This window comes from Gigantopelta aegis, chromosome 3 (assembly GCF_016097555.1).
Source record: "Gigantopelta aegis isolate Gae_Host chromosome 3, Gae_host_genome, whole genome shotgun sequence".
Classification (NCBI taxonomy): Eukaryota; Metazoa; Mollusca; class Gastropoda; order Neomphalida; family Peltospiridae; genus Gigantopelta; species Gigantopelta aegis.
Window position 1 is genome coordinate 64,164,998 of NC_054701.1, and position 26,260 is coordinate 64,191,257.

Here is a 26,260-nt window from a genome sequence, read left to right on the forward strand (position 1 = left end):
AGTATGGTTACGACTCTTTGTCCCCTCCTATCTTAGGCGTACGGGCTCCCATTTTTGTAGTGGACAGTTGCCCCCCCCCCCCCCCCCCCCCCCCCCCCCCCCGCCTCGTACGCTTATGCTTCATATTCCAAAACTTCATTCATATATATATAATATATATATATATATATATATATATATATATATATATATATATATAATTTCAATGATAATTCACCGTTATGATTAATGGCACACCAGGCCCAAGTTCAGCCAGCAAAAATTTCGCTAACGTTCGCGAACTATTGGATTGATTCTCGAAGTCGTAATTTGGTTTACTGTATAGCGTAAAAATCAGTCTAGCGAACGTTAGCGACAAGCAGTTGACTGAACTTACGCCTGCCCTCCACACAGTAAAGTATATGAAGTAAACAAAAGTGTTATTTATATTGCTGAAGGTTCGAAGGTCTAAACCGTGAAAACATCCTGTTTACACACGCAGTGTGTGAATTATTTGATTCACCGAGCGAGAGCGAAGGGTATATATATATATATATATATATATATATATATATATATATATATATATATATATATATATATATATTCCCAAAGGAGTTCCAGAAATTTTGTGTGGCAATCACTTAACAATCGATGTTAATAACATTAAATGAGGTCAGTTACAATGACGCTGAATAATGTAAATTTCACAAACCGCGACTGCCGTAAGAATACAACTGCTGTATACACTGGTATTCAATGTATTGTTATGAACCATGCCATAAAGATGGCGTGGGAATATACGATATTTATGTAACCGTTTATTGTAAATCATGTGGGTAATAAATTATTTAATGTTTGCATGTTCTTGTAAAATAAATAAAATATTATATATACATTTGATATCACACTCAAATCCTTAATACTTAATGCAATCTCAGTAATAGAAAAATCCATCGTGTTAGGTAGGAAAAAACCCTACAAAATTAAGGGCCAAATTTACGAAGTCTGTTTTCTTTCTTAAACGCAGATGTTTAAGCATCGTAAATGTACAGGGTTTCTAGATTATAGTAGCCCCACTCCCATAGCTAGTGATATTCAACGATGGGCTAGTAAATAACTACTATCCCCTTGCCCGATGGCTAGTGAAAAAAGGTTTCACTGCATTTAAGTTTACTTTTGTAAATATTAATATCACCCCCCTTCAAATATAAGGATCTTCGTTAGGTGACATATCCAATTATTCCTATTAGTAAAATTGTATTTTCGAAAAGAATATACATAGAACTTATTTTGTATAACTGGATGTATTCCTGTAAGCAGTAAATAAACCCAAAAACTCGCATACAAGGGTTAAGGTTATTGTGTATTTTACAGCTATCTCAAACATTAGTTAGCAATAACAAATGAAAATTGGGTGCCATGTTTTAAATGAACTTCAAAAAACTTCATTCGGGACGAAATGTGATACGAAATGGAAGCTCGTTTAAATTAATATCCCATGAACTGGGCTCCAGACAATAAAATGTGAATATTTCTGAGTTGTGAAATGTCTGGTTAATTAATCGATGATAACACACTGGAAAATACGTTTCACATGACTTAAATTACCATTTTGAGCAATAAATAAAATGATCGACACAATACCAAACAATAAGACCAAGTATCTTTGAGATCAAGTGCTATCCGCCAGGCAACTGCTAATATATATATATATATATATATATATATATATATATATATATATATATATATATATATATATATATATATATATATATATATATATATATTATATTATATTATATAATATAACATAATATTATTTGTTTACAGACTACAGAAACACAATACTTTGATGATACTTTTGCATATATTACTTTCCAAAAAGTTCATAGGCGTACGGGCTCCCATTTTTGTAGGTTTGGGGGGGGGGGTGGGGGGGGGAGGAGACTTATTTTTGCCCGAATTAAAGAAAAGTGCCAGAATCTGGATTACAACTTTTATTCATATTAGCTTTACTGCCAAACAGCTATATAGGTTTGCAAACGAATCGCCATGCATTTTTTTTTCCACATGGGTTACAACTAATATTTTGGGTAGAATAATAAAATTACATGGTGAAAAGTGTTCAGGTCAGCTCATTTTGCCCGAATTTCTCTATTGTTAGTGCTGGACTGGAGTGGGAGGGGGAGTTTCCCCCCTGCCCCCTGTCTCGTACGCTTATGAACAAGTTTCCAAGAAAACACCCCGAATTTCTCTATTGTTCGTGCTGGACTGGAGTGGGAGTGGGAGTTTCCCCCCTGCCCCCTGTCTCGTACGCTTATGAACAAGTTTCCAAGAAAACACACCGAATTTCTAAAATAGATTTAAGCCTTATATTTTCCAGCACTAGCCATACTAATGAAAAGTTTAACTTTGCATAGTTGTCGAATGTACCTGGTATTAAAATTGAGCTAGAAATCACGTTGCAGTACTGAAAGTTGCGACAATAACCAAACAAAAAAAGGGGGGAGGGAGGGGGGGGGGGAGGAGAAGAGGAAAAATAAACAAACAAAACAAACAAAAACCAGAAATGACTATATTAAAAACAAGTTTTATATCGTTGTACTGTTTTCTGATTTCCTGTGTACACACACTAAAGTCTAAAACGCTCAGTGTTAAATAATATAAAGTCTGCAACACCGTGATAATCACATTTAGAAAAGTCTTTGGCACACAGCTGTACTGTTTAAGTAAACCAGACAGTACCTTCCACCAAGCTGTCGCATAGTCCCCATAAGCATTCACTTGCCGCAGCACTCACTATAACGCGAATTAATACACGATACATGCATCAGCGACCAGATATTTCCCAGTACGATATCACAGAATCCACTGGCATTCGCTTGCCTTTATCAAACACAAAACAATACCGGAATGTTACCTTAGCAGTCATATATACTTTCCCGCACAAGCTGTCTCTTTTGACCACATGAACATTTGTTTGCCCCAGTACTGACAAAACCGCGGAATAATACTTAATGCACCGGTACTCTCTCTCTCTCTTTTTCCCCTTCTTTTTTAATTTTTGCAGTCAGACAGTTCCCAAAATTCAGGCCATCACATTTGTACAACCAAATATTTTCGCCACAAGCTGTTATGTTGCGATATCAGATATATGATATCGCCTTTGCCTCTCACATTGTACCGTCGGTTAATTTTCCCAACTCTATTACTTTTCTTTTGCAAATTCCCACAAGCAATAATATTGTACAACCAGCAATCATTTTGTTCGCATGAATCAGTGAACCATTTGACATATTCATACATCCACTGAAGGTTAAAAAACGCCTATCTTTAGCACACACTCCAAATTCTTCATAAAAATGTGTCCAAACGCATTAATTTGATGAAGTACTGTACCAAACGCGGATCAATACACAAGGTATGAAAACCTCGAACAACCTGTGTCCTTGGCATTAACGAGCGCCTGATAGCCTGTTGTTCTGTTTCCCCACATTTCTTCTTCTTCTCTTCTTTTCATACACTTTTCTTTCGTCCTTGACATTAACTAGCGCCTGATAGCCTGTTGTTCTGTTTCCCCACATTTTTTCTTCTTCTCTTCTTTTCATACACTTTTCTTTCGTCCTTGACATTAACTAGCGCCTGATAGCCTGTTGTTCTGTTTCCCCACATTTTTTCTTCTTCTCTTCTTTTCATACACTTTTCTTTCGTCCTTGACATTAACTAGCGCCAGAAAGATTCTCGTTCTTTTCTTTCTTCTTCTCTTTTTTCTTCTCTTCTTTCCTTACACTTTTCTTGGGTGAGCAAATCTGTTTTCACAATCATGTATCCAGAACAGCGTGTTTGTTGAAATTGGACTGGATATGAGCACGTTATTTTGTTTTCATCGTTGTCCGTTCATCGCGGTCTCGGTAATTCTCGTTCCTTTCCGTGAGAGGTGTCAATCACACGTAGCACGAAAACAGCTATATAACATCATAACATACGTAATACACTGAACATACTGAATAGTAATTTCACTGATGGTCCAAATGCTCAATCTGCTGTGGTAGATTGATTCATTAGGAAGCAGAGGGTGGATGGGTGGGTGGGTGAGTGTTGGACCTTCCCTTTCATTCCGTTTACAATGTATTTTCAGATAACCAATTAACTGAAATGTTTACGAGACAGGTTAGCTGCAGGGGTCGTCCTCACCCATCTGAGAATTCGCTTCTCCTCTATTGTTCTATCTCCGCCCCCTCCCCTAGCACCTTCCACTTCTCTCGGCCTCCTTTTACAAGTATACCCATCTCCCCTCGATTCTTCATTTCTAGGAAAAGACGACTCTGGTACGCTACTGAATTGTGCTGACATACTGAGGGAAAGTAACACACGCACAAACTGCACATAAAGTGATGACATATAAATGCACACAAAGTGATGACGTCACCAACTTCCATTTAATGTCTTGTACTCCATGAGCATGATGATTCGACCAGAGATCACAGCTTTCAGATCACGTGATCTGAGAAAAAACACGTAATACTGATTTCATTGTCAAACCTAGATAATCTCAGACAGGATTGGTCTGTTCCCGAAGTTGCTTTCTTTGGACCTGTCTCCGACCATAGAATACTGTTATTAAAACTACTGCTGCTACAATGGGCAGACACACCACCATTGCACCACCGGCAACGCAGCCGATACCGCACGATTTCCCGCCATGGATAATGAGGAAAATACCTAAAAGAAAAGAACAACATTAGTCTGATAACACATACTATATATAAATTACTACGAATACGAATACGTTTACAACTATGATTACGGATACTACTGTCACCACCACCACTACTGATGCCGCTGCTTATGCTGCTAGTACTAGCATTACTACTATTATCACCACCACCATCACTGCTACTGTCGTTAAAGGGACATTCCTAAGTTTGCTGCATTGTAAGATGTTTCCGACAAATAAAATATTTCTACGATTAAACTTACATATTAAAATATATTTTCTTGTTTAGAATATCAGTGTCTGTATTTTTAATGTGTTTCTGGTGGTCTTAATATTTGTAAGAAGCCGAAACTGGATTTTGTCTTCAAATAATTTCGTACGTACGAAAAAAAACAAAAACATTTTTAGAAAATAAAATGAAATTTAACCTAGTAAAAATATTAGAACGACCAGAAACACGTTTAACATACAGCCACTGATATTTTATGAAGAAAAATATAAAAAGTCTCTGTTAGTCAATAAAATCTTAAAAACTGCAGCAAACTCAGGAATGTCCCTTTAATTCTACTAAGTTCTATTCCTGTCAAACATATAACTCCCTTCACATTAAGTAGTGGAGTTCAGTGAAAGAAGCTTCACCATTTTTAATTTTACCGAAAACGGTTAAAATAGTTCACGAAGGTCCAAACTTATTTGACAGCAGCCCCTACCCCAATCACCATCACATGCTAGCTCCGACAGAAGTATGGTTTATTTTTCAAGTTTTAATACGTATATTAATAATACACAGTTTAAAATGCATACCGACTAACCAATGTCTAAAATGATGGGTCGAGTTAGAGAAAACGATAGCTCAGGTTAGAGAAAGCAATAGATCGAGTTATAGAAATAGAGAATACCATGTAACTTACAACGAGTTGTTTTAAAAGTATTTAACGAGCGAAAGCGAGTTGGATACTTTTTTCAAACAACAAGTTGTAAGGTAAATGGATATTTAACGGACACTAACGTAGTATTATACGTTACACATATCCTAACCCCCCCTCCCCCAAACCCCCCAACACCCCCCCCTAAAAAAAACCACCACACAAAACAACAAACATTTAAAGGGATATACCCTAGTTTTTAAACACTATGGCATATTTTTTACTATTAGAGCCGTTTATGATCACCGAAATCAAACATTACTTACATTTTATTGTTTAGATTATCCATTTCCGTACAACCGAAGTGTTTCTGGTCATCCTGGTGTTTATAATACCACATAATGCATTTTTCATATTTTAAAAAACGCACGTGCGTCTGAGAAGTAATGATTATCAAATCGCATTTTAGTCAAATTTTAAGAGTATTTCAACGTCACAGACTCTATTGTATCCACATCTGTTACAGGTTTGTAAATTAACCAAGCTTAGTGTCCATTGTTATGGGTTTGAAACTAGGGTTTAGGTGAAAAATATGCCTTAGTGTTTAAAAACTAGGGTCTGTCCCTTTAAAATAAATTTAAATGCCTTTTCCAACTAGAACCTGTTTACAGCCCTAGCGCTTTTAGTTAACTTATGTGTCACAGACAAATCAATTTCAGGTTAACTTGTTCGTCACCTAGCGGTCGATTTTAACTATGCTTTCTTTTCCAATGGATGGTATGACATCGGCGACCGGGTCATCATCTAGGAGCAGCCATTCCTATATCTTTAAATTGTTATCACACGTATATGTGTTAACGTTATGTGTTACCAAATATTAACGAATAATGTTGTCACCAATGGATGTACAAGAACAGGATGGATCGGGTTAGAGAAATTAGGGATCCGGTTAGAGAAAACGAGGATAAAGAACACAATGTTATATTGAGTTAGAGAAAATGATAGGTCGGTTTAGAGAAAACGTGCGTAAGGATAGAGAAAACAATATATTGAGTTAGAGAAAACGATAGGTTGGGGTAGAGAAAATGGTGTGTTAGGATAGAGAGCACAATATTATATTGAGTTAGAGAAAGAAAATGGTGAGTTAGGATAGAGAAAGACAAAGAAAACAATATACCGAGTTAGAAAAAACGATAGGTCGGGTTAGAGAAAACGGTGTTAGGATAGAGAAAACAATATTATATTGAGTTAGAAAAAATGATAGGTCGGGTTAGAGAAAACGGTGTTAGGATAGAGAAAACAATATACCGAGTTAGAGAAAACGATAGGTCGTGTTAGAGAAAATGGTGTGTCAGGATAGAGAAAACAATATTATATTGAGTTAGATAAAATGATAGGTCGGATTAGAGAAAACGGTGAGTTAGGTTATAGAAAACAATATACTGGCATTAAGTTAGTGAAAACGATAGGTCGGGTTAGAGAAAACGTGAATACGATAGGTCAGTTAGAGAAAACGGTATGTCAGGATAGAGAAAACAGTATACTGAGTTAGAGGAAATGATATGTCGAGTTACTGAATACGGTGAGTTAGGTTATAGAAATCAATATACATGCATTATGTTAGAGAAAACGATAGGTCGGGTTAGAGAAAACGTGAATATTTCACAGTAGACTTTACCTGCTGGTAGCGCTATGAAAGTTAGAAACAGGAACAGAACGATCACTGTCACCACGCAACACTTCCGGCCTAGGCATTTCTTCTGCGCACGCGCACCTAAAAGAAAGAAAAGATTGAAAAAAATATGAACAATAATATAATCCAGTAAAAGGTTCGCTGTATTGACGCAGATGCAAGTAAATTATTAAATATCCACGGCTCTTTATGGAAGTTACACGTGACTAAGCCTAACTTTAGTAAATTCGGATCCCAAAGTTTAGACTGAATATCCCTATCAGTGTGGTGTATACATGTCTTCAATACCACCTTCTTCAATAGCATTCTTCGGTATACCAACGATAGAAATTACCTTAAAACATTTCTCAGTTAGTAACGTGGTTTTCCTTCAAATTTGAATACAGATCCATTTGATACTACTTTTTACATTCATTCCCAATTGAGCGATGTATTCAAGGGCAACCAAACTACAACGGTAATCTTAAAACAATACGCCAACCGTAAACAACTTCCCTTCTATTTATGACCTGTTACTAGTTTATAAAGTAACGGCACTGCCGTAGCTAAGATTTTATCGACAAGAGACCTACATTTGGGAGTGTGTGTGTGTGTGTGTGTGTGGGGGGGGGGGGGGGGGGGCACTGTATATATGTCCTTTTATGGAGTCACGGGAAAATATAAAAAGTGGTCCCATGCTCCCCCACCCCGGGCTACGCCAGAGGGTAACGGTCGTGTGTTGCACGTTTTTGAAAGAACTGCGCCACTATGAAAACAAAAATCCAAAACTATACACTATATCTCATGATGCTTTTTTTTGAAAGCCAAATTGATTACCAAAAAGGGGCCTTATTCACAAAGATCTCTTAGGCCCTGCTAGACAACAAAGCATCCTCTTCGCAAGTCTTTTAGCATTGCACTGCGAGATCGCAAAGTTGCAAGACTTTAGTGAATTAGGCCCCAGATCTGTAGCTAAACTGAAATAAAATCACATCAACAGGTCATCCACCGCTTTCATTTCTGATCGCCCATGATTATTATTATACAACGATGACTAGTCTATTTAGAATCATGTACGAACGGAGTGAGGGTGGTGGGTGGGTGTTGATAATGATATGTACCCGTGACTAAAACACCCGCGTTTTATGATAAAATATTAAATATATATTAACTGTTTCAGGGAGACATGACTAAAATTTACCTGAGCTCTTTACAAATAACACGGGGATGGGCTCGGTCGTACCACTGATTTGGTACACACACTTCGACGTCCCGTTCATGGAGTGAACAGTCAATTTGCTTAAGAAATCCGAGTTTTAGTCTCGACACTTGAACAATGAACTGAAGCTATACGGTTCGACAGGAGATGGATGGAAAGCTATCCGTTCTGCTGCTACTGAACACACAATGTCGAATGCAAGCACCAGTCGTAAATATATACGTTAGTTTTACTTCACCATGGACGTCATAATATGGTCATCACAGACAAAGGTGTTATCTGGAACCTGTTGACCTCTTGGAAACCACAGAAACAGAACAGTTTGCTTGTTTTTGTATTGAAACGAATTTTGTTGTTGTTAATGTGTCACTCATTCATTAATTCATCGATATCCATACATCCACAGGCAACCGACCCACCCATCCATCCATTCTTCCACAGAACCATCCATACATCCCTCCACATAGCCATCCATGATCCATGCATATATCCACCCACTTAACAATCCATGACACATCTATGTATCCATCCATACACCCACAGAACACGCTTGACTGTCGACTGGACCTGAGCGCATAAAGATCCTTACGATCTACAGCACAGAAGGAAGGATAGAAATGCTTTATTTAACGACGCACTCAACACATTTTATTTACGGTTATATGGCGTCAGCCATATGGTTAAGGAACCCACAGATATTGAAGAAGGAAACCCGCTGTCGGCACTTCATGGGCTACTCTTTTCGATTAGCAGCAAGGAAACTTTTATATGCACCATCCCACAGACAGGATAGTACATACCACAGCCTTTGTCACTCCAGTTGTGTAGCACTGGCGGGAACGAGAAATAGCTCAATGGGTCTGTATCATAGATTCGCCGTTGTTTCGGGAAGCTGAATGACAAAATTGTATTCCGTGATCAAAATCGTATCTCTGCTCAAGATAAAGTCTAAGTTGTGTGTAACTACAATTTGCCTTCGCTCTTTACATCTCGACTGGGAGACGCGATCTCACGTACCACTGATATGTTACACAGCCATCAGGTACCCTTTCACGGAGTCTAGGAAGGAGCAATAATTCACTTTAAAAATGCGAGTTTTAGCACAGCAACTGGCACGGCAAACAGAGAGTATATGGCTCAATATAAAACGGATCGAAAGCTATCCTTACTGCTGCCACGAACACGAAATGGCATCGAATACATGTCAGTTTTGCTCCACTCAAAACAAGCCCATGACGTCAGACGGTTTTCACAGATGAAGGTGTTAATTTAAACCTGCTATTCCCGTGGATACCGAAGAGTAGAACATTTTGTTTTTGTATTGAAATTTAAATCATCTGTCCATCCATCCATTCACCCTCTTCAGTTCATCCATCTATTCATTCACCCAACAAAAACACACCCACCATCACACGTATTCATCCACATCTATCATCCAAAAACCTCCCACATTCACATCCATCCATCCATCATCCATCCAAAAACACCCACCTCACACCTATCCATCCATCCAAAAAACCACCCATCCTCACACCTATCATTCATCCATCCATCCACCCAACCTACCCACCCATCCACTCACCCATACATCCATCCATCCATCCACACAATCCACCCACCCACCCAATACCAACCCATCCACCCAAACCCATCCATCCACCCACCAAATACCAACCCATACATCCATCCACCCATCCGCCCACCTATCCATCCAAAAAACACCCACCCTCACACCTATCCTTCATCCATCCATCCACAGAACCACCCACTCATCCATCCATCCACAGAACCACCCACTCATCCATCCATCCATCCATCCATCCACGGAACATCCCACTCATCCATCCATCCACAGAACCTCCCACTCTTCCATCCATCCATCCATCCACAGAACATCCCACTCATCCATCCATCCACAGAACATCCCGCTCATCCATCCATCCATCCACAGAACATCCCACTCATCCATCCATCCACAGAACCACCCACTCATCCATCCATCCATCCATCCACAGAACATCCCACTCATCCATCCATCCACAGAACATCCCACTCATCCATCCATCCACAGAACATCCCGCTCATCCATCCATCCACAGAACCACCCACTCATCCATCCATCCATCCATCCACAGAACATCCCACTCATCCATCCATCCACAGAACATCCCACTCATCCATCCATCCACAGAACATCCCACTCATCCATCCATCCACAGAACATCCCACTCATCCATCCATCCATCCATCCACAGAACATCCCACTCATCCATCCATCCACAGAACCACCCACCATCTCATGACTCATCGCCCATCAGGCGAGCGCTAACAACTGAGCTACACCACGCTCATCATCCCTCCTCCATCCCCCTAAGGAAAATTATGCCCAAAATAACAGCTCATACATTTTTAATTACTATTAGAGTACATACATTATGGTTATTCCATGACAATCGATTTTAAGCCGGGCTGAACCTTCCAACGGTTCCATGGAGTCTGTACAAATCTAATAACACTGAAGCGTGCATGTCGATCCGTGTGTTCTGTGTGGTGAAACACGTAATGGTTGACAAACAAGTGTATTGCAGACTTCTAGACAATATTAATAGAGTAACCCAGGTCAAGAATTGATAGCCATGTGGCGTCTGTGAGTTTCTTTTCTCATTCTCTGGTGCCGCATGTACAATATCTCAAACAGCAACCCCCCCCCCCCCCCCCCCCAAAAAAAAACAAAAAAAAAAAAAAACAAACCCCCCCCCCCCCCCCCCCCCCCCCCCCCCCCCCCACCCCACACACACACACACAAAACAACCACAAACTCCTTTCCCAAAAAACAACAACAAAGGAAGCAAGCAAGCAAGCAAAGAAAGAAAGAAAGAAAGAAACAAACCCCAAAACAACAAAACCAATTGATCACAATCGGAACCAGGTTCAGCTGTCTCGGTTTACATGGTGTAGTGGTTAAGTCACCGGCACTTAGTGCTGGCTGGCACTGGGTTCGCATCCCAATATCGCTTCCAACTGAAAGCGAGTTTTTATTGCTCTGTAGGGAGGTGTAAGACGATAAACCGAGTTGTTCTCCACTAATCACTAAGAATGAACCAGGACTCACACTGGAAATAATGTAGTTTTTAACAAATTTTTAGATACATGTATACCAAAAAGTGTCAATTATACAAAAATTGTTATGAGATAGTTTATGCTGTAACCATTTTCTATTTTAAAAAATGTTTTAGCAATTGGCTAATCTAGCTACGTGCAGGATGAACGCTAACGCTAAGATCACCTTAAGTGCGTTACTACTTAATGCATGTAAGGCGATCTTTTTTTCTTTTTCTTTTTAAATTTTAAAATTTATTACCCCAAAAGCAAATATGATTGTGTCAGGGATGGGGTCCCGGCTCCGTATTCTTAAACAGGGGCCACTATGAATCAAAAATATTATTGGTAGTAAATCTTAAGGCAGAGATGAATTTTACTAGTAGAATGCGGGAAATTGCATTTCAAGACATCTAGTTTTCAGAATTTTACGGCCAAGCATACCCCGAACCCCTTAGAAATTTTGCCTTGCGCCCTCGATCTCAGTCAACCATCCTCCAATGTCTACTTGCTTCCGCCGTGCCTGCTGAAGATTGTAGAGACCAGAAGCTGTGTATATATGTACGACACTTGACGTATGAATAATTACTAAAGTACACAATTTTGAATCATTCAGTTGTTTTAGTTTTACAATTACTTGCAATACACAGAGTGCTCAGAGTGTGACAAAAAGGAGATCCTTTTATGAAATGACCATAAGCGTACAGGACAGGGGGGTGGCAGCAAAACCTCCAATTCGGTCAAAAATGATATTCGGGTAAAATGAGCTAACCTCAGACCATTTTATCATGTATATCCATCATTTCATTGTTGTGGGCTGTAAACTGTCTGAGAAGATTGAATCCTAGGTGCCATACCGCATGACACGCTAATGACACATGCTAGCTCTAAGTGTTTACATCCAGCAATGGTGTTTTATGTAAACTATCTATGGCTAGGTGTTTTGGCTTGCAAAGAAATAACAATGCTGGCAGAAGTAGCTAGAAGTAATTGTTTACGCATCACAATGACCGGTCCGTTTGGTGGTAATCTGAGACAATTGGGGTGGGGGTGGGGTGGGGTCGGGGGGTGGTGGTGGAAGTGTGTAGTGCTTAGCCATCTGGAATGTGTGTGTGTACGAGCGCATTAGACAAACATTATACCTAATCACGCACCAGCCTAAACTGTATTTAATTTTTTTTTTACACCTGGTCTTATTGTACTTAATGGCATTCACTGTTATCATTATTATAACATTAATTTATTAAATATTTTATCAACAATCTTTATTCAATTAACAAATTAAAATGTTTTCAAAACATTGACAATCAAAACATAAAACTATACCTGATAATGTCTTATTTTTAATCTACATTTACCGCAATGTATTTGCAATTTATATATGATAAGACTAGTAGAGTAGTTCATTCCTGTACACGCATGCAGTATATCACCCATGTCAGCATAGTTCAGTGGTATAGGTAGATGCGATGGGATATATGATTGATTGCCCTTACTGGGCCCATCGCCTTTTATCTTACTTCAACCATGCACAGGACTGGTACATTAAAGATTGTAATAACTACGGTTTATACAACTTCCAGATCAGGTTGCCGGGGTCTGGATTGAAAATTAACGTTGCGAAAAGACACTGGCTTAAGATGTGATAATAATCCAGCTCAGATTTCAAGATATCACTTGCCGGATTCGTTTCGAGTTGTGCTGTGTCATAGCCAGCTTTGTTTTGTAGATTAATATAGTCACGATCACGGGACACACACACACCTTCCCACCTCCGCCATATTGAATTCTTAGGGGAACAAAAATAACAGTTAAAACTTGATACACAACTATCCACAAGCACCAAACGCCTAGAGTTTGAGGATTTAAAAATACCCCACAATGCACTGAACATGGAATAGGTGATTTTAACAATTGACTAGCCATAGTAAAACACCTACCAGCCCTTCTCCTGTGTGTACTGTACACTGGTGCTAATAATACTACAAGTAGAACATAAAACCAGAATCCAACATGACCAAAACACTTTTATAATCACTCTAATAATTAGCACGTAATTTGTGAAATATTTGTGCACATACCATGTTAAAACTATTCCAGTAAATTAATTCCATTTAATGTACAATTGCAATGCATCTACAGTTCACCTGAGGTTGACATTTGTTTAAGACAAAATTTAAAAATACAAACTTTACTTTCTACAAAATTGGGGGTTTCTAATTAATACATTTATTTTATCTCAAATGCCACGAGACACCCTACGTTTTGCTGGTAAAATCAAATGCAAGGTACCACACGTTATATGTGTTGCCTGAGTAAATCGATACATTGTTTTTATCAGATAAATGTTTTATTACAAAATGTTTACATTATCAACAATGAAATCTAATTTTGTGAATTTGACTGTTGACCATTTGCGTTTCGCCTACAGTGTATTACTAAGAATAACACATGTTTGAGTACCAGTGTCAATAAAATGGCGAGTTTTATTAGGAATCGTTTTTGTCTGTTCAAGTATAGGCTAGAAGGCATTAAAAATACCATGTGCTGACGTGCCATTAAATATTTCTTTCCCATCCATGCCAATATCCAACTAGTCAATAAACCCTAACGGGGCATATATATATATGATATATATATATATATATATATTAGGGTAGCCAGGATTGTTTATTCGGGGTGGAGTGGAGATAGAAGACACTGCTTTTACACATGTTATGGGGTGACATGCATTATAAAAGTTGGTATTGTGAAAAAGAGGTATATTCGAGAAGGCAAGGTCCTCTTGTGCCCAATCCCTGGCTACCCGGATACGCCAGTGCATATATGTGCAATTTAAAGTATATTAATCAATAGATTTTGGTTTCAACACGGGTACCTTTAGTAGTATTACTTGCATATTTAAAATGTACTCAACAAAATGAATTAAGGGACAGTAGAATTGTGGTAATTATTTGCTAATGTCATATTATTTTAATAAGTTTTTATCACATATAACTTCTAAACATTGTTTCAGTAACATCTGACCTATGTTACATGCAAACATCTTACACACGATGAGATTTTTGTGCATTTTTGTAAAACCTACGAAATATCGCATTCTGCTAGGAATCATTACACGTTGATTGTAGATATATTTGTCATTTTATTCTCTTTAAATTGCTGTTTAAATCATTAAGTTGAAGAACATTTGTTTTAGAACATGTCAAAACGTAGACATTTTAGAACGAGTGAAAACTTTTAAGGAAAAATGCCGAATATAGTTACTGGCCCTGTATTCATTTTGTTTCGTTAAATTACTGTGTATTAAAAATCATTAAACGTATTAACTTATTTTAACGGTTGATTATTAATTCAGTCAGTAGCTCAACACTAGAGACGGAGCAGTTCACTCTGACAGCTTACATTTCGTGCTTAATTAGTGTAATAAATATATCTGTTATAACTGGTATGATAGCTTACATTTCATGTAATAATTAGTATAACAAATGTATCTGTTATAACTGGTTTTAAGTCTTCTCTTTGTTTGACAAATTGTTTTTCTAAAGTTGTTAAGAGCTTCTAGCAACCTGCTACAATACCAGGGAGCCCAATTCACCATCTCAGTGTAGGATAAGGTTACTGTGCACACAGCTGGAAACACCCATGACCATTTCCAGTGTCTGCCATCCAAAGATAATTTGTTATTGTTTACAATTACTTCCTGCCGCCAATACATTTACAAAGTATTAACAACACAGACCCAATTAGGTGTCTCAGAGCTGCTGCGAAATTAAACGTTTACTGTATGCCACATGGACTCTCTGCAAGATAACATTATTCTTGACTTAGATTTCACACAATTTGTCACATATGCTGGACTGTAAGAAAAACTGTTTATAAAATAGCTTGCTCTGGCATGCTGGTTGGAGCTGTTTATGTTCAAGTTACAGGAGCCAGAATAAATTAAATAGTTCTTCATCAAATTACATCATGATTTATTATTATTAGCAGACAAAACTTTTAAGGTTTATATTAAAACAAATAACTGCTAGCATCTAAAAGCAAAATATTTAGCAAAAGTTAACTTTCCGATTTTTAAGTGCATTCCAAAGTTTTCAGTGCAGTTTTCTCAGATTGAAGTGGAAAGGAGACAAGTGGTTCTGGCACTAACCCCTCGATATATATATATAGTAGTAATGCTAATATGAATAAATGTTGTTATCCAGATTTGGGCATTTTCGTTTAATTCGGATAAATACCAGCCTACTCCCCTACAAAACCCGTACGCGTATGGAAATAACGCCGAGGTGGACACCTCACTGCTAAGTAAAACTGGCAAATACCAGCCTACTCCCCTACACAAATGGGAGCCCGTACGCCTATGGAAGTGACCCCGAGGTGGACACCTCACTGCTAAGTAAAACTGGCAAATACCAGCCTACTCCCCTACACAAATGGGATCCCGTACGCCTATGGAAGTGACCCCGAGGTGGACACCTCACTGCTAAGTAAAACTGGCAAATACCAACCTACTCCCCTACAAAAATGGGAGCCCGTACGCCTATGGAATTGACCCCGAGGTGGACACCTCTCTGCTAAGTAAAACTGGCAAATACCAGCCTACTCCCCTAATACCAACCTACTCCCCTACAAAAATGGGAGCCCGTACGCCTATGGAATTGACCCCGAGGTGGACACCTCTCTGCTAAGTAAAACTGGCAAATACCAGCCTACTCCTCTACAAAAATGGGAGCCCGTACGCCTATGGAAGTGTCCCCGAGGTGGACACCTCACTGCTAAGTACAACTGGCAAATACCAGCCTACTCCCCTACAAAAATGGGAGCCCGTACGCCTATGGAAGTGACCCCGAGGTGGACACCTCTCTGCTAAGTAAAACGGGCAAATACCAGCCTACTCCCCTACAAAAATGGGAGCCCGTACGCCTATGGAAGTGACCCCGAGGTGGACACCTCTCTGCTAAGTAAAACGGGCAAATACCAGCCTACTCCCCTACAAAAATGGGAGCCCGTACGCCTATGGAAGTGACCCCGAGGTGGACACCTCACTGCTAAGTAAAACTAATTATTTTGGGGGGTTTGACATTAAGCTTATTGTTATTAAAAATAAATTTTGATCTTAATTAAAATTGTAAATACAACAGCTGTAATACCCCAACAGCCCCCCACCACCCCCGCTCCTCCCTGTCTTGGACACATCTGCCGGGAAATTCGGATAATGTGCCCAAGACAGACGTGCTTGAACCTTCAGAGGGTGTCAAATGATTGATTGATTAATTGGCTGCTCAGTAGGCCCTGAACATGTGTTTCTTTTCTTTCTCTTCAACGCGTTGACTGAAAACAGTCTGATCCAATCGTATGCTACAAACCGAGACATAACAGAAGAATAAAAGCGAAAAACCTCTTCTGGGTGTACACTACCAAATCAAATCCCATAGACGACAATAGTAACATATGTGGCTAAAACTCCTACCTGCAGTGTATCAATCGACATAAATGCCACGGATGTAAATACTACCACCCCTCACATTAAAGTGAATCAGAAAAAAAATGGGTGTCACGCTGCTTATTTCTGAGATAATGGGTAGCGTCTATGACTACCCTAGTTCCGCATAAAATTCGAGTACTTTTTTTTTTTACAGGTACCCCATACATGTTTCAAGCACAAGGCTACTTGATACAGTGGTACCAGATGAAATAAAATTGCATACATTTTTTGCCCTGATAAAATTATTTATTTTACAACCAACACACTCACATTTATCGCCAACCACAGGACTTATGGTGTTCACTTCTCTATCAAAAGTTCGGTGCACCTTGAACTTTGATCCAGCCGGAAGTTATTTGGTTTAGTACTACCTTCTCTATAATTTCGTTGAACAGCCCTGCTGTTAGAGCGTCATTACTAAAGAGGGTGGGCGAACGCATTATGACAATATGATATTTCGCTGCCGATATTCATCAAAAGACTCATGTGTATTAACCGTTGTCATGGGGCGACTGCAAGATTTTTCTTAGCAGGGTCTACAATGACACACACAATGGACACCTGCGGTATTTGCAAAGTGCACTAGCATGCGTTGTATCAAATATGTCTTCCTTCAGAAAGGCCCAGCCGACCAAAGTGTTGTAACTTTCCTCTATACAGTAATCAGTTTCTTACATTCATACAGACATTGTATTTTAGGAGCACTTTGAATGTTGGTGAAGGGGTGCACAACTCAAGGACCTTTATTCTGGAATTGTTATATAGCAAATCTACATTTGATCTGCGTCAGTGAAAGATACACAGTGTTCGATATTAACGGTATCCTGATATCCCGGGGATACCAGAATTTAATTTTGGATACCAGACTTCAAGAACCCAGTATCCCACCGGGATACCATATAATACTAAATTCTCAGGTAGGATACCAGATTTTGAAATGTTAGTATCCAACTGGGATACAGCCCCAAAATTTTAATCTTGAACACTGGATACACATTTGATATATGGAAGATGTACATGTATGTAATATTATCTAGCATCGTCAGAGAAAAGTAAAATTTGTAAAATGGCAGATGACGTGATCTGCGTCCTGGAAAGGTAAACCATTTGTAAAATGGCGAATGTATATGCAATTTGCGTCAGAGAAAGACAATATATTTGTATTATGGCAACTGTACATAATATAATCTGCGTCAGTTAAAAGTAAAACAGGTAATTACAGCGCATTGAATTTTCTCTCTTTAACATTAAGCCGTTGTTCTTTGTGCTGAAAACACAGTCGAGACATCTAAGATGTGTGACAGGACAAAGTGTTTCAAAATTAATTGGATTTAAGCAGAAAAATAAAGCCATCATCATCATCACCACCACCATCATCATCATCACCACCACCACCATCATCACCAACACCACCATCATCATCATCACCATCATTATCACAACCATCACCACCACCACCATCATCATCATCACCACCACCACCATCATCATCATCATCATCACCCTGCAATAATGAACTGAATCATGCACTTACTGGTACTTCGTCTGAGACGCTGTGACGTCTGTCCTGTCATAGGTTCCGTTTCGCTAAGTCGTGAGGTGTCTGCCATTTTTCACGTTTCCGTTTTTCCTAACCAGCGAAAGAGGAAAATTGATCCAGAGCTTCACTTGAGCATAGCACAGGGAAACACTATCAGATGTAAAAATCTCCGGTATCCCAAATGCTGAAGACTGTGTTTTTCTTCATTTAATTAATGCACCATTGGAACAGGGAGAAGTAATGGCGCGTCTATTGTTCGTCTCATTAATGGACAGGTTTTCGGCTGCCTGGTGACGTCATTGATAAAGCAGAAGATATCGATCGTCTGCAGACACTCTTTACCACCCTAGAGCTGGACACCTCATGTACAGTAAATATTGTGACAAACTCACACACACATATATATATATACGCCGGCTAAAATGCCCTCCTCATTTGACATTAAATTGTGTCGTCTGCTACGGTAGTAAAATAACACGCCAGTGAGAATCACGAGACTCGAATCATGAAGAAGATTGCAATCCTTGTTTAACGAAGCGCAATCTTACAGCACAGTAACGAGAAAATCAACATGGCCGATCCACTAGACGAGTATTGATCCGTCTTCTGTTTGTACACTTCAAAAGAGTTTTGCCCAGCGAAATGGCGGGAAGCATTTACATGACTATTCGCCACTTCCACTTTTTATCTCGACAAGTCCTTATCGCAGATAGTTGGTGAACCACTTCGTTCTCTTTACGCACCAACAGATCGATAAAGGACTCGGATTGAAAACAAAAACACTCCTAAACGTTCTGCTTTTGGGCAGTCTTATTTTGGAACGGAGTCCGTGTCTCTCTCTCTCTTTATGTGTGTGAGAGACAGAAACCCTCGCCTCGGTTTTACTACCACTATCGGCATAATAATATTAAAATAGCTCCACAATACAATGAGGTCAAGCTTTAGTGATTTTTCTATTTCTGTCACACGACAATAAAAATTCCCACTCCGAGATAGCAGACGGGCAGCCAGCCCATCCAGGTGTGGTTGGCGAGCGTGACGGTACGGGACAATGAGTCCGCTCTGACATCGATCCGTCCGTACACTCATAGTCATGATATCATGGTCATATATATATATATATATATATTACATGCACTCCTTTTGTCGTGGTCATACGCTCTTTGGTAATGTTAATCAGCCATACATTTAGAAAACTGTACATAATACTGTTTTGTATGACGTTTCGGGGTTAGCGAGAACATTTGAGATTAGGATCGGCTCATAAATACAAATGTGGTGGTTTTTTTTTTTTTACAATTCAAACAATGATCTGCAGAGGCCAGGGACTAAAAGCTATGCTCTGATTGTTTTTCAGGCAAAACAAACAAAACAAAAACACAACAAAAAAACAGTAGTATTTGGTTTACAGTTTACAGGGATTTTTTTTGTGATACTTGTTTGAAAAGTAATTCTACCACACTAGTAAACCGAGTCTGAAATTAAATATCTTCTTATTATTCAACGTAATACCACTAGTTTGCTTGTCGGGGTGGGTGGGGAGACTAAAAACGTAAAGGGTGAGGATAACATTCTCATACGGTCACAGATGGTTTTTAAACCAGCGTTTCAGCACTGAGATATCCCTGCTGGTTTAGTATTTATATGTGTACAATAAAACGGCTAACAGAATGTTACTCCTATTAATGACAGTCAGCATGGTGACTGTTTCCTGTTCTAACTGTGACGGGTAATACCAATATTACTTCCACGCATAGGATAGCGTATACCACCAATTGAGTATATTAAAAATTGTACAAATGAATTGATCAATGTTTGACAACACCCCAACACCGGGGCGAGACGTAGCACAATGGTAAAGTACTCGCTTGATACGGTCGGTTTAGGATCGATCCCCGTCAGTGGGCACATTGGGCTATTTCTCGTTCCAGCCACTGCACAACGACAAGGCCGTGGTATGTGCTATCCTGTCTGTGGGATGGTTCATATAAAAGATCCCTTGCTACTAATGGAAATATTGTAGTGGGTTTCCTCTCTAGGACGCTGTTATAATGACCATATGTTTGACATCCAATAGCCGATGATTAATAAATCAATATGCTGACTGCTCTAGTGGTGTCGTTAAACAAAACCAACAACAACAACCACCAAAAAACCCTATCCCAACACGAAACCCACATCGGCTATTGGGCGTTTAACTAAGATAAGTTACTCATCAATAAAAGTCGTTAGTCTGTCTATGGATGAGGGGAAGAACATGCTAGTATACAAATAACCTAGCTTAGGATCCGAATAAGTATCAAATGTGGCAGAAGGGTGTCATCTCTCTAACACTTTGGACCATGTGTCGTAATAACATACCCTCATCTCTCTAACACTTTGGACCATGTGTCGTAATAACATACCCTTCAACAACCCAGTCATTCATTAAACAAACATCCTTTTCAAATAATGTAAACAGGTCGGGATTGACCTAAAATAACCGAGGGTGCAGTGAAAGTGAATTGGGGCAAACTAATATATGGTTTTCTCTAACTTGGCAAAACAACAACAACGAACCCCCCCCCCAAAAAAAAAAACCCCCCAAACAAACAACAACAACAAAAAAACAAAAAAAACAACAACAAACAACCCCACACAAAAAAACAACAACGAAAAAACAACAAATGTCAACTATAAAAGGGCACTTTTTGTATTGTTGGAGAAGGGACTATTGAATGCATATATGAATACAAAACAAAAACAACCCAACCCAAAAAATAACACCAAAAAACCCATTTCTGTTCTAATTTGTTTTGGGTCAAACCCATTTACGTACGGCCCTAAATAATCAAATAATAAATTGATTGACAATGATTGAAAACTTATTTTATTGCATAATCATCAAAAAAGCACTGGGCACAAGTTTGCCAACATACTAAGTCTTCTTCTAACATGTTAAACCTCATGGCCAAAAATAGCGGGAGTTTAAAAACCTATTTCCCATGTGTATATATGAATGGTGGCGGAGTTGCCTAGTGCAGCGGAGTTTAAGCATAACGTGCTTACGTTCGTTCGCTTCCTCATACAGGTAAGACATACTACACACTGCCAAATGTTCGGTTTCAAGTGAACAGCTATCACATCTTAAAACAATACGTCTCCCTGTTTGATGAACTGTCTTAAGATTGTCTGGTATAGCGCAAGTGCAACACAGTGCAAAATGTCACGCAATGTCATCCAACAAGTAGTGAAATATTAAGTCGAGTCATTGTAGTTGAACAATAGTTTTTAATAAGTTTTGATCTAAGTCACAAAGAAGCCACTCCCGACGTTTCTAGTTCGAGGGACAGAACATGTTTCGCGGAGGCAGGTATACTGTTTAGAGTGACATTGATAATTATAATGATGATAATGATGATGAGGATGATATTGTTATCATTATTATTTAAAAAGTTAATAAAAAAAGTATGAGAAAAAATGTAAAGCATGAAAATGGGGTCAGAACTTTAAATAACAAACACCAACCCGATGTGATACCCGTGCATTAAAGATAGCGGACAAAATCAGACATTTTAAAAAAGATATTTTGAGGATGGTGGAAAAGTACCGCAAAATCAACTTGAATCTGAACCAGAAGAAAGTCACCCCGAATGTTTCCAGTTCCAGTATACTGAACCTCGTAGAAATTAATACGAGTATAAGAGCATTTCCCCAGTCGTTTCGTCATGTTCTCCCTGCACAAAAGAAACGCTAAACAGACCATAAACAGAAGCCCAGAATGCTGAAAATTTAAAGCCTTCCTTTGAAGACATCTAAAAAAAAACCCACAAAAAAAAACGTGCAGTTTCAATATGATAAACAACAGTGACATTGTCGGAATCTCTACATTCCAATATTTTTTAAACGCTTTGAATTGTAAATCCCTAAAAATTAGTAGCGATTCCAAAATTGATTTGATAGTTCACTGTACCGTTCATTACAAACATTCTTAGAGTTGAGTCGGTACCTACATGCCGTAATCTAGTCGATATCCACATGTCATAATCTCCGGTTGGTACTCAAATGCCGTAATCTGGTTACATGTTGCAAAAAGGTAAATACATTTGAACTACAATTATAAATGCCGGATTTAAAGGTAAAGTTTATTCTGTTTAACATACCACTAGGGCACATTGATTTATTCATCATCGGCTATTGGGTGTCAAACAATAAATGATAATTTTGACGTATAGGCTTAGAGATGAAACACGCTACATGTTTCCATTAGTAGCAAGGGATCTTTTATCAGCATCATCTCACATACAGGATAGCACATACCACGGCCTTTGATATACTAGTTTTGGTGCACAGGCTAGAACGAGAAATAGCCCAATGGGTCCACCGATGGGGAATCGATCCTAGACCGACGGCGCATCAACCGAGCGCTTTACGACTGGGCTACGTCTCGCCCTACGTCGAATTAAATGACACCCAATTCAAACCATCACCACAAACACAAACGTGTAACACTGTGTAATACCCACACGGTCTACAATAAACGGTTACATAAATAGCGTATTTTCCCACGCTATCTTTATGGCATGGGTCATAACAATACATTGAAAACTGGTATGATACACTTCTGACATCACTATAGTTGCAATTGCAGCTGCAAGCTTGCGACCATCGCGACTGTAATACCGACATCGTGTAATTGACATCGCTGAGTGTTATTAACGTTGATGGTGATGCGATTACAAGCATATTACTGTTTGTCATAAACCACAGCTTGTGGATAATAAATAAATTATAACATTCGCGGTAGTGTCATACGAAATTTATGAAACTCGTTTGGGAATTGTTTTATACCCCTCGCTCTCGTTTGGAGAAACAAAAACTCTCAAACTCGTTTCATAAATTTCGTATGGAACGCCCGCTCATGCAATACTCTATATGCATGTGTATGTATGTGTGTGTGTGTGTGTTTGCGTGCGTGTGCGTATGTGTGTGTATCATGTGTATGCGTCGGCCTATGCGAGTATTATATACCTATGTCTGTGTGTGTTTCTGTGTACGTGCGTGTTTTCAGTCATATATAATATATTCGAGAAAGTAGAATTTCGCATAATTTTTGTTGCTTTAAAATAAATATATATATTTTTTTTATTTGACCAAATACATGTCAGTTATCGCATAGACGTCGGACGCAGGGCGTGTGTGTGTGTGTGTGTGGGGGGGGGGGGGCGAGGGACAATATCTTCAAATATAAAATAAATACATTGCCACCCCCCCCCCCCCCCCCCAGTTGAACATCAACTCATGACATAGCTTCCCCTACCCCACCAATCGTTGTCATCTCTGCACCTATATGCATCTTTAAATGTAAGACGTTTAGTTTTAGTTTTGCCTGTATGTGGATCACAAAACGTCCGCGATGTAAAGCAGTGACTACACGGCGTAATATAAATGGTGCAGATTACGTTATTGTGTTACATTCCACACATGCTAGCATTCCCCTCGCCCCGGCGCATCCACCTTAAATACCAGAAGTTCATAAAACTGACCGAGATATGTTAAATGGAGTTATTTCCCTTAGATCACAAACTGACATAAAAACCTGGACGCTGGTATTATGCATTCGTCGTTTCCATTTTAACAGTACCTACTTGTTGAACGAATGAATAAGTAAACGAACGAATGGGCGGGTGGATGAAGAAAGGAACGAACTATACCACGTCAAGAACAATGGTACTGTCGAATCTGTATTTAAAGACCACTGAATAGTCATTATCCTTATTAGTTAAAGGGACATTCCCGAGTTCGCTGCATTGTAAGATGTTTCCGACTAATAAAATATTTCTACGATTAAACTTACATATTAGATATATTTTCTTGTTTAGAATATCAGTGTCTGTATATTCAATGTGTTTCTGGTTGTCTTAATATTTGTAAGAAGCCCAAACTGGATTTGTCTTCAAATAATTTCGTACGTACAAAAAAATTATATATTTTGTAAATAAAATGAAATTTAACCTAGTATAAATATTAGAACGATCAGAAACACGTTTAATATACAGCCACTAATATTTTATGCAGAAAAATATATTTGATATGTAATTACAATCGTTAAAAAGTCTTTATTAGTAGATAACATCTTAAAACGTGCAGCAAACTCAGGAATGTCCCTTTAATTTTTATTATTTAGTTTAAATTCAGTTTGACGTCAGATATATTGGACTACGTCCTTATATACAAGTCTAGTACACGCGCGTGTATAAGATACTTTATATTGTAGAAATATACCAAATAGCATCTATATGGGTCAAAGTTGGAAGTGTACCTAACATTTAATAGCACAGTTAATACTAGCAGTCGTGCCATTGGTGATAAATGTGACAATATTCTTCCATCTGGCCAGTACATTGTAATTTAGTAATAGCCAGTATCAGTGTACCGGTTTAAAACATTAACATTTATCACATCAGCATTTCATAGTTAATTCATACTGTACTAACATATACCCGTAAATAAAATGTGTTGAGTGCGTCGTTAAATAAACCATTTCCTTCCTTCCTTCCTTCATACTGTACTAACAACGTTGTATTTGATTATCATGCAATGACTTGAATACTACTTAAGAACGTATGGATCTGCATAAAGTTAAAGTTAAGTTTTATTTAACGGCATCGCTAAAGCACACTGATTTATTAATCATCGGCCATTGGATTTTTGACACGTAATGTTAAAGGGACATTCCTGAGTTTGCTGCATTGTAAGATGTTTCCGATTAATAAACTATTTCTATGATTAAACTTACACATTAAATATAGTTTCTTGTTTAGAATATCAGTGTCTGTATATTCAATGTGTTTCTGGTCATCTCAATATTGGTAAGAAGCCCAAACTGGATTTTGTCTTCAAATAATTCCGTACGTACGAAAAAATAATATTTTAGGAAATAAATTGAAATTTAACCTAGTACAAATATAAGAACGATCAGAAACCACGTTTAATATACAGTCACTTATATTTTATGGAGAAAAATATATTTGATATGTAATTACAATCGTTAAAAAGTCTCTGTTAGTAGATAACATCTTAAAAAGTGCAGCAAACTCAGGAATGTTCCTTTAAAGGAAACTCTTTACAACTTACCATTAACAGCAAGAGATCTTTTATATTCTATTCCCCACGGACAGCAAGACTAGTGTTCGTGATGATTAGTGCATGACAGTTTAAATTCGTTTATATTTACTAGTGATGGTAACACTGTACCAACTAACACCAGGCATTTGATTAAACATTTGATACAGCAGTTAAAAACTCCCGTTCTGCGATTGGTAAAAAAATGTAAACTATGTTTACTGTCCAAAAAAAAAGAAAGAAAAAAAAGAAGTGTTTTATCTGAGCAATAAATATATGCAATTTTATTTCATTCAGTACCATTGTGTTTGAAACGTGTGGGGTACCTGTAAAACGAAGTAATACCGTTTTGTTCGAAACTAGAGGCTTTAAAAAAAACAAAAAAAACAAACAAACAACATTTTTTATATATATATATATATATATATATATATATATATATATATATATATATATATACACACACACACACACACACACACACACACACACCGGCATATTGAAAATGAATCGTGAAAAGCTCCACATGTTTTAGTTTAATACTAGTACTTTGGAGGAAGTGTTGAAGTG

General features: G+C 38.3%; 2 protein-coding genes across 4 annotated transcripts in view; one reads left to right on the top strand and one right to left on the bottom strand.

Annotated features, from left to right (window-relative positions):
* Positions 1–26,260, top strand: part of LOC121368419 (myogenesis-regulating glycosidase-like) — a 182,177-nt gene that overhangs the window by 17,790 nt on the left and 138,127 nt on the right. The window lies entirely within an intron of this gene.
* The window catches only part of LOC121368421, a 43,994-nt gene continuing 20,293 nt past the window's right edge, over positions 2,560–26,260 (bottom strand). Inside the window, exons 1-3 of one of the 2 annotated variants that reach the window (XM_041493150.1) lie at positions 18,581–19,638; positions 7,247–7,342; positions 2,560–4,707 (exon numbers count right to left, since the gene is read on the bottom strand). In XM_041493150.1, the coding sequence (XP_041349084.1) occupies positions 4,538–4,707; positions 7,247–7,342; positions 18,581–18,656 (342 nt within the window). In that variant the 5' untranslated portion in view covers positions 18,657–19,638 and the 3' untranslated portion in view covers positions 2,560–4,537. Of the gene's footprint in view, positions 4,708–7,246; positions 7,343–18,580; positions 19,639–26,260 lie in introns of those variants that run through there. The other variant, XM_041493151.1, reaches the window with a different exon arrangement.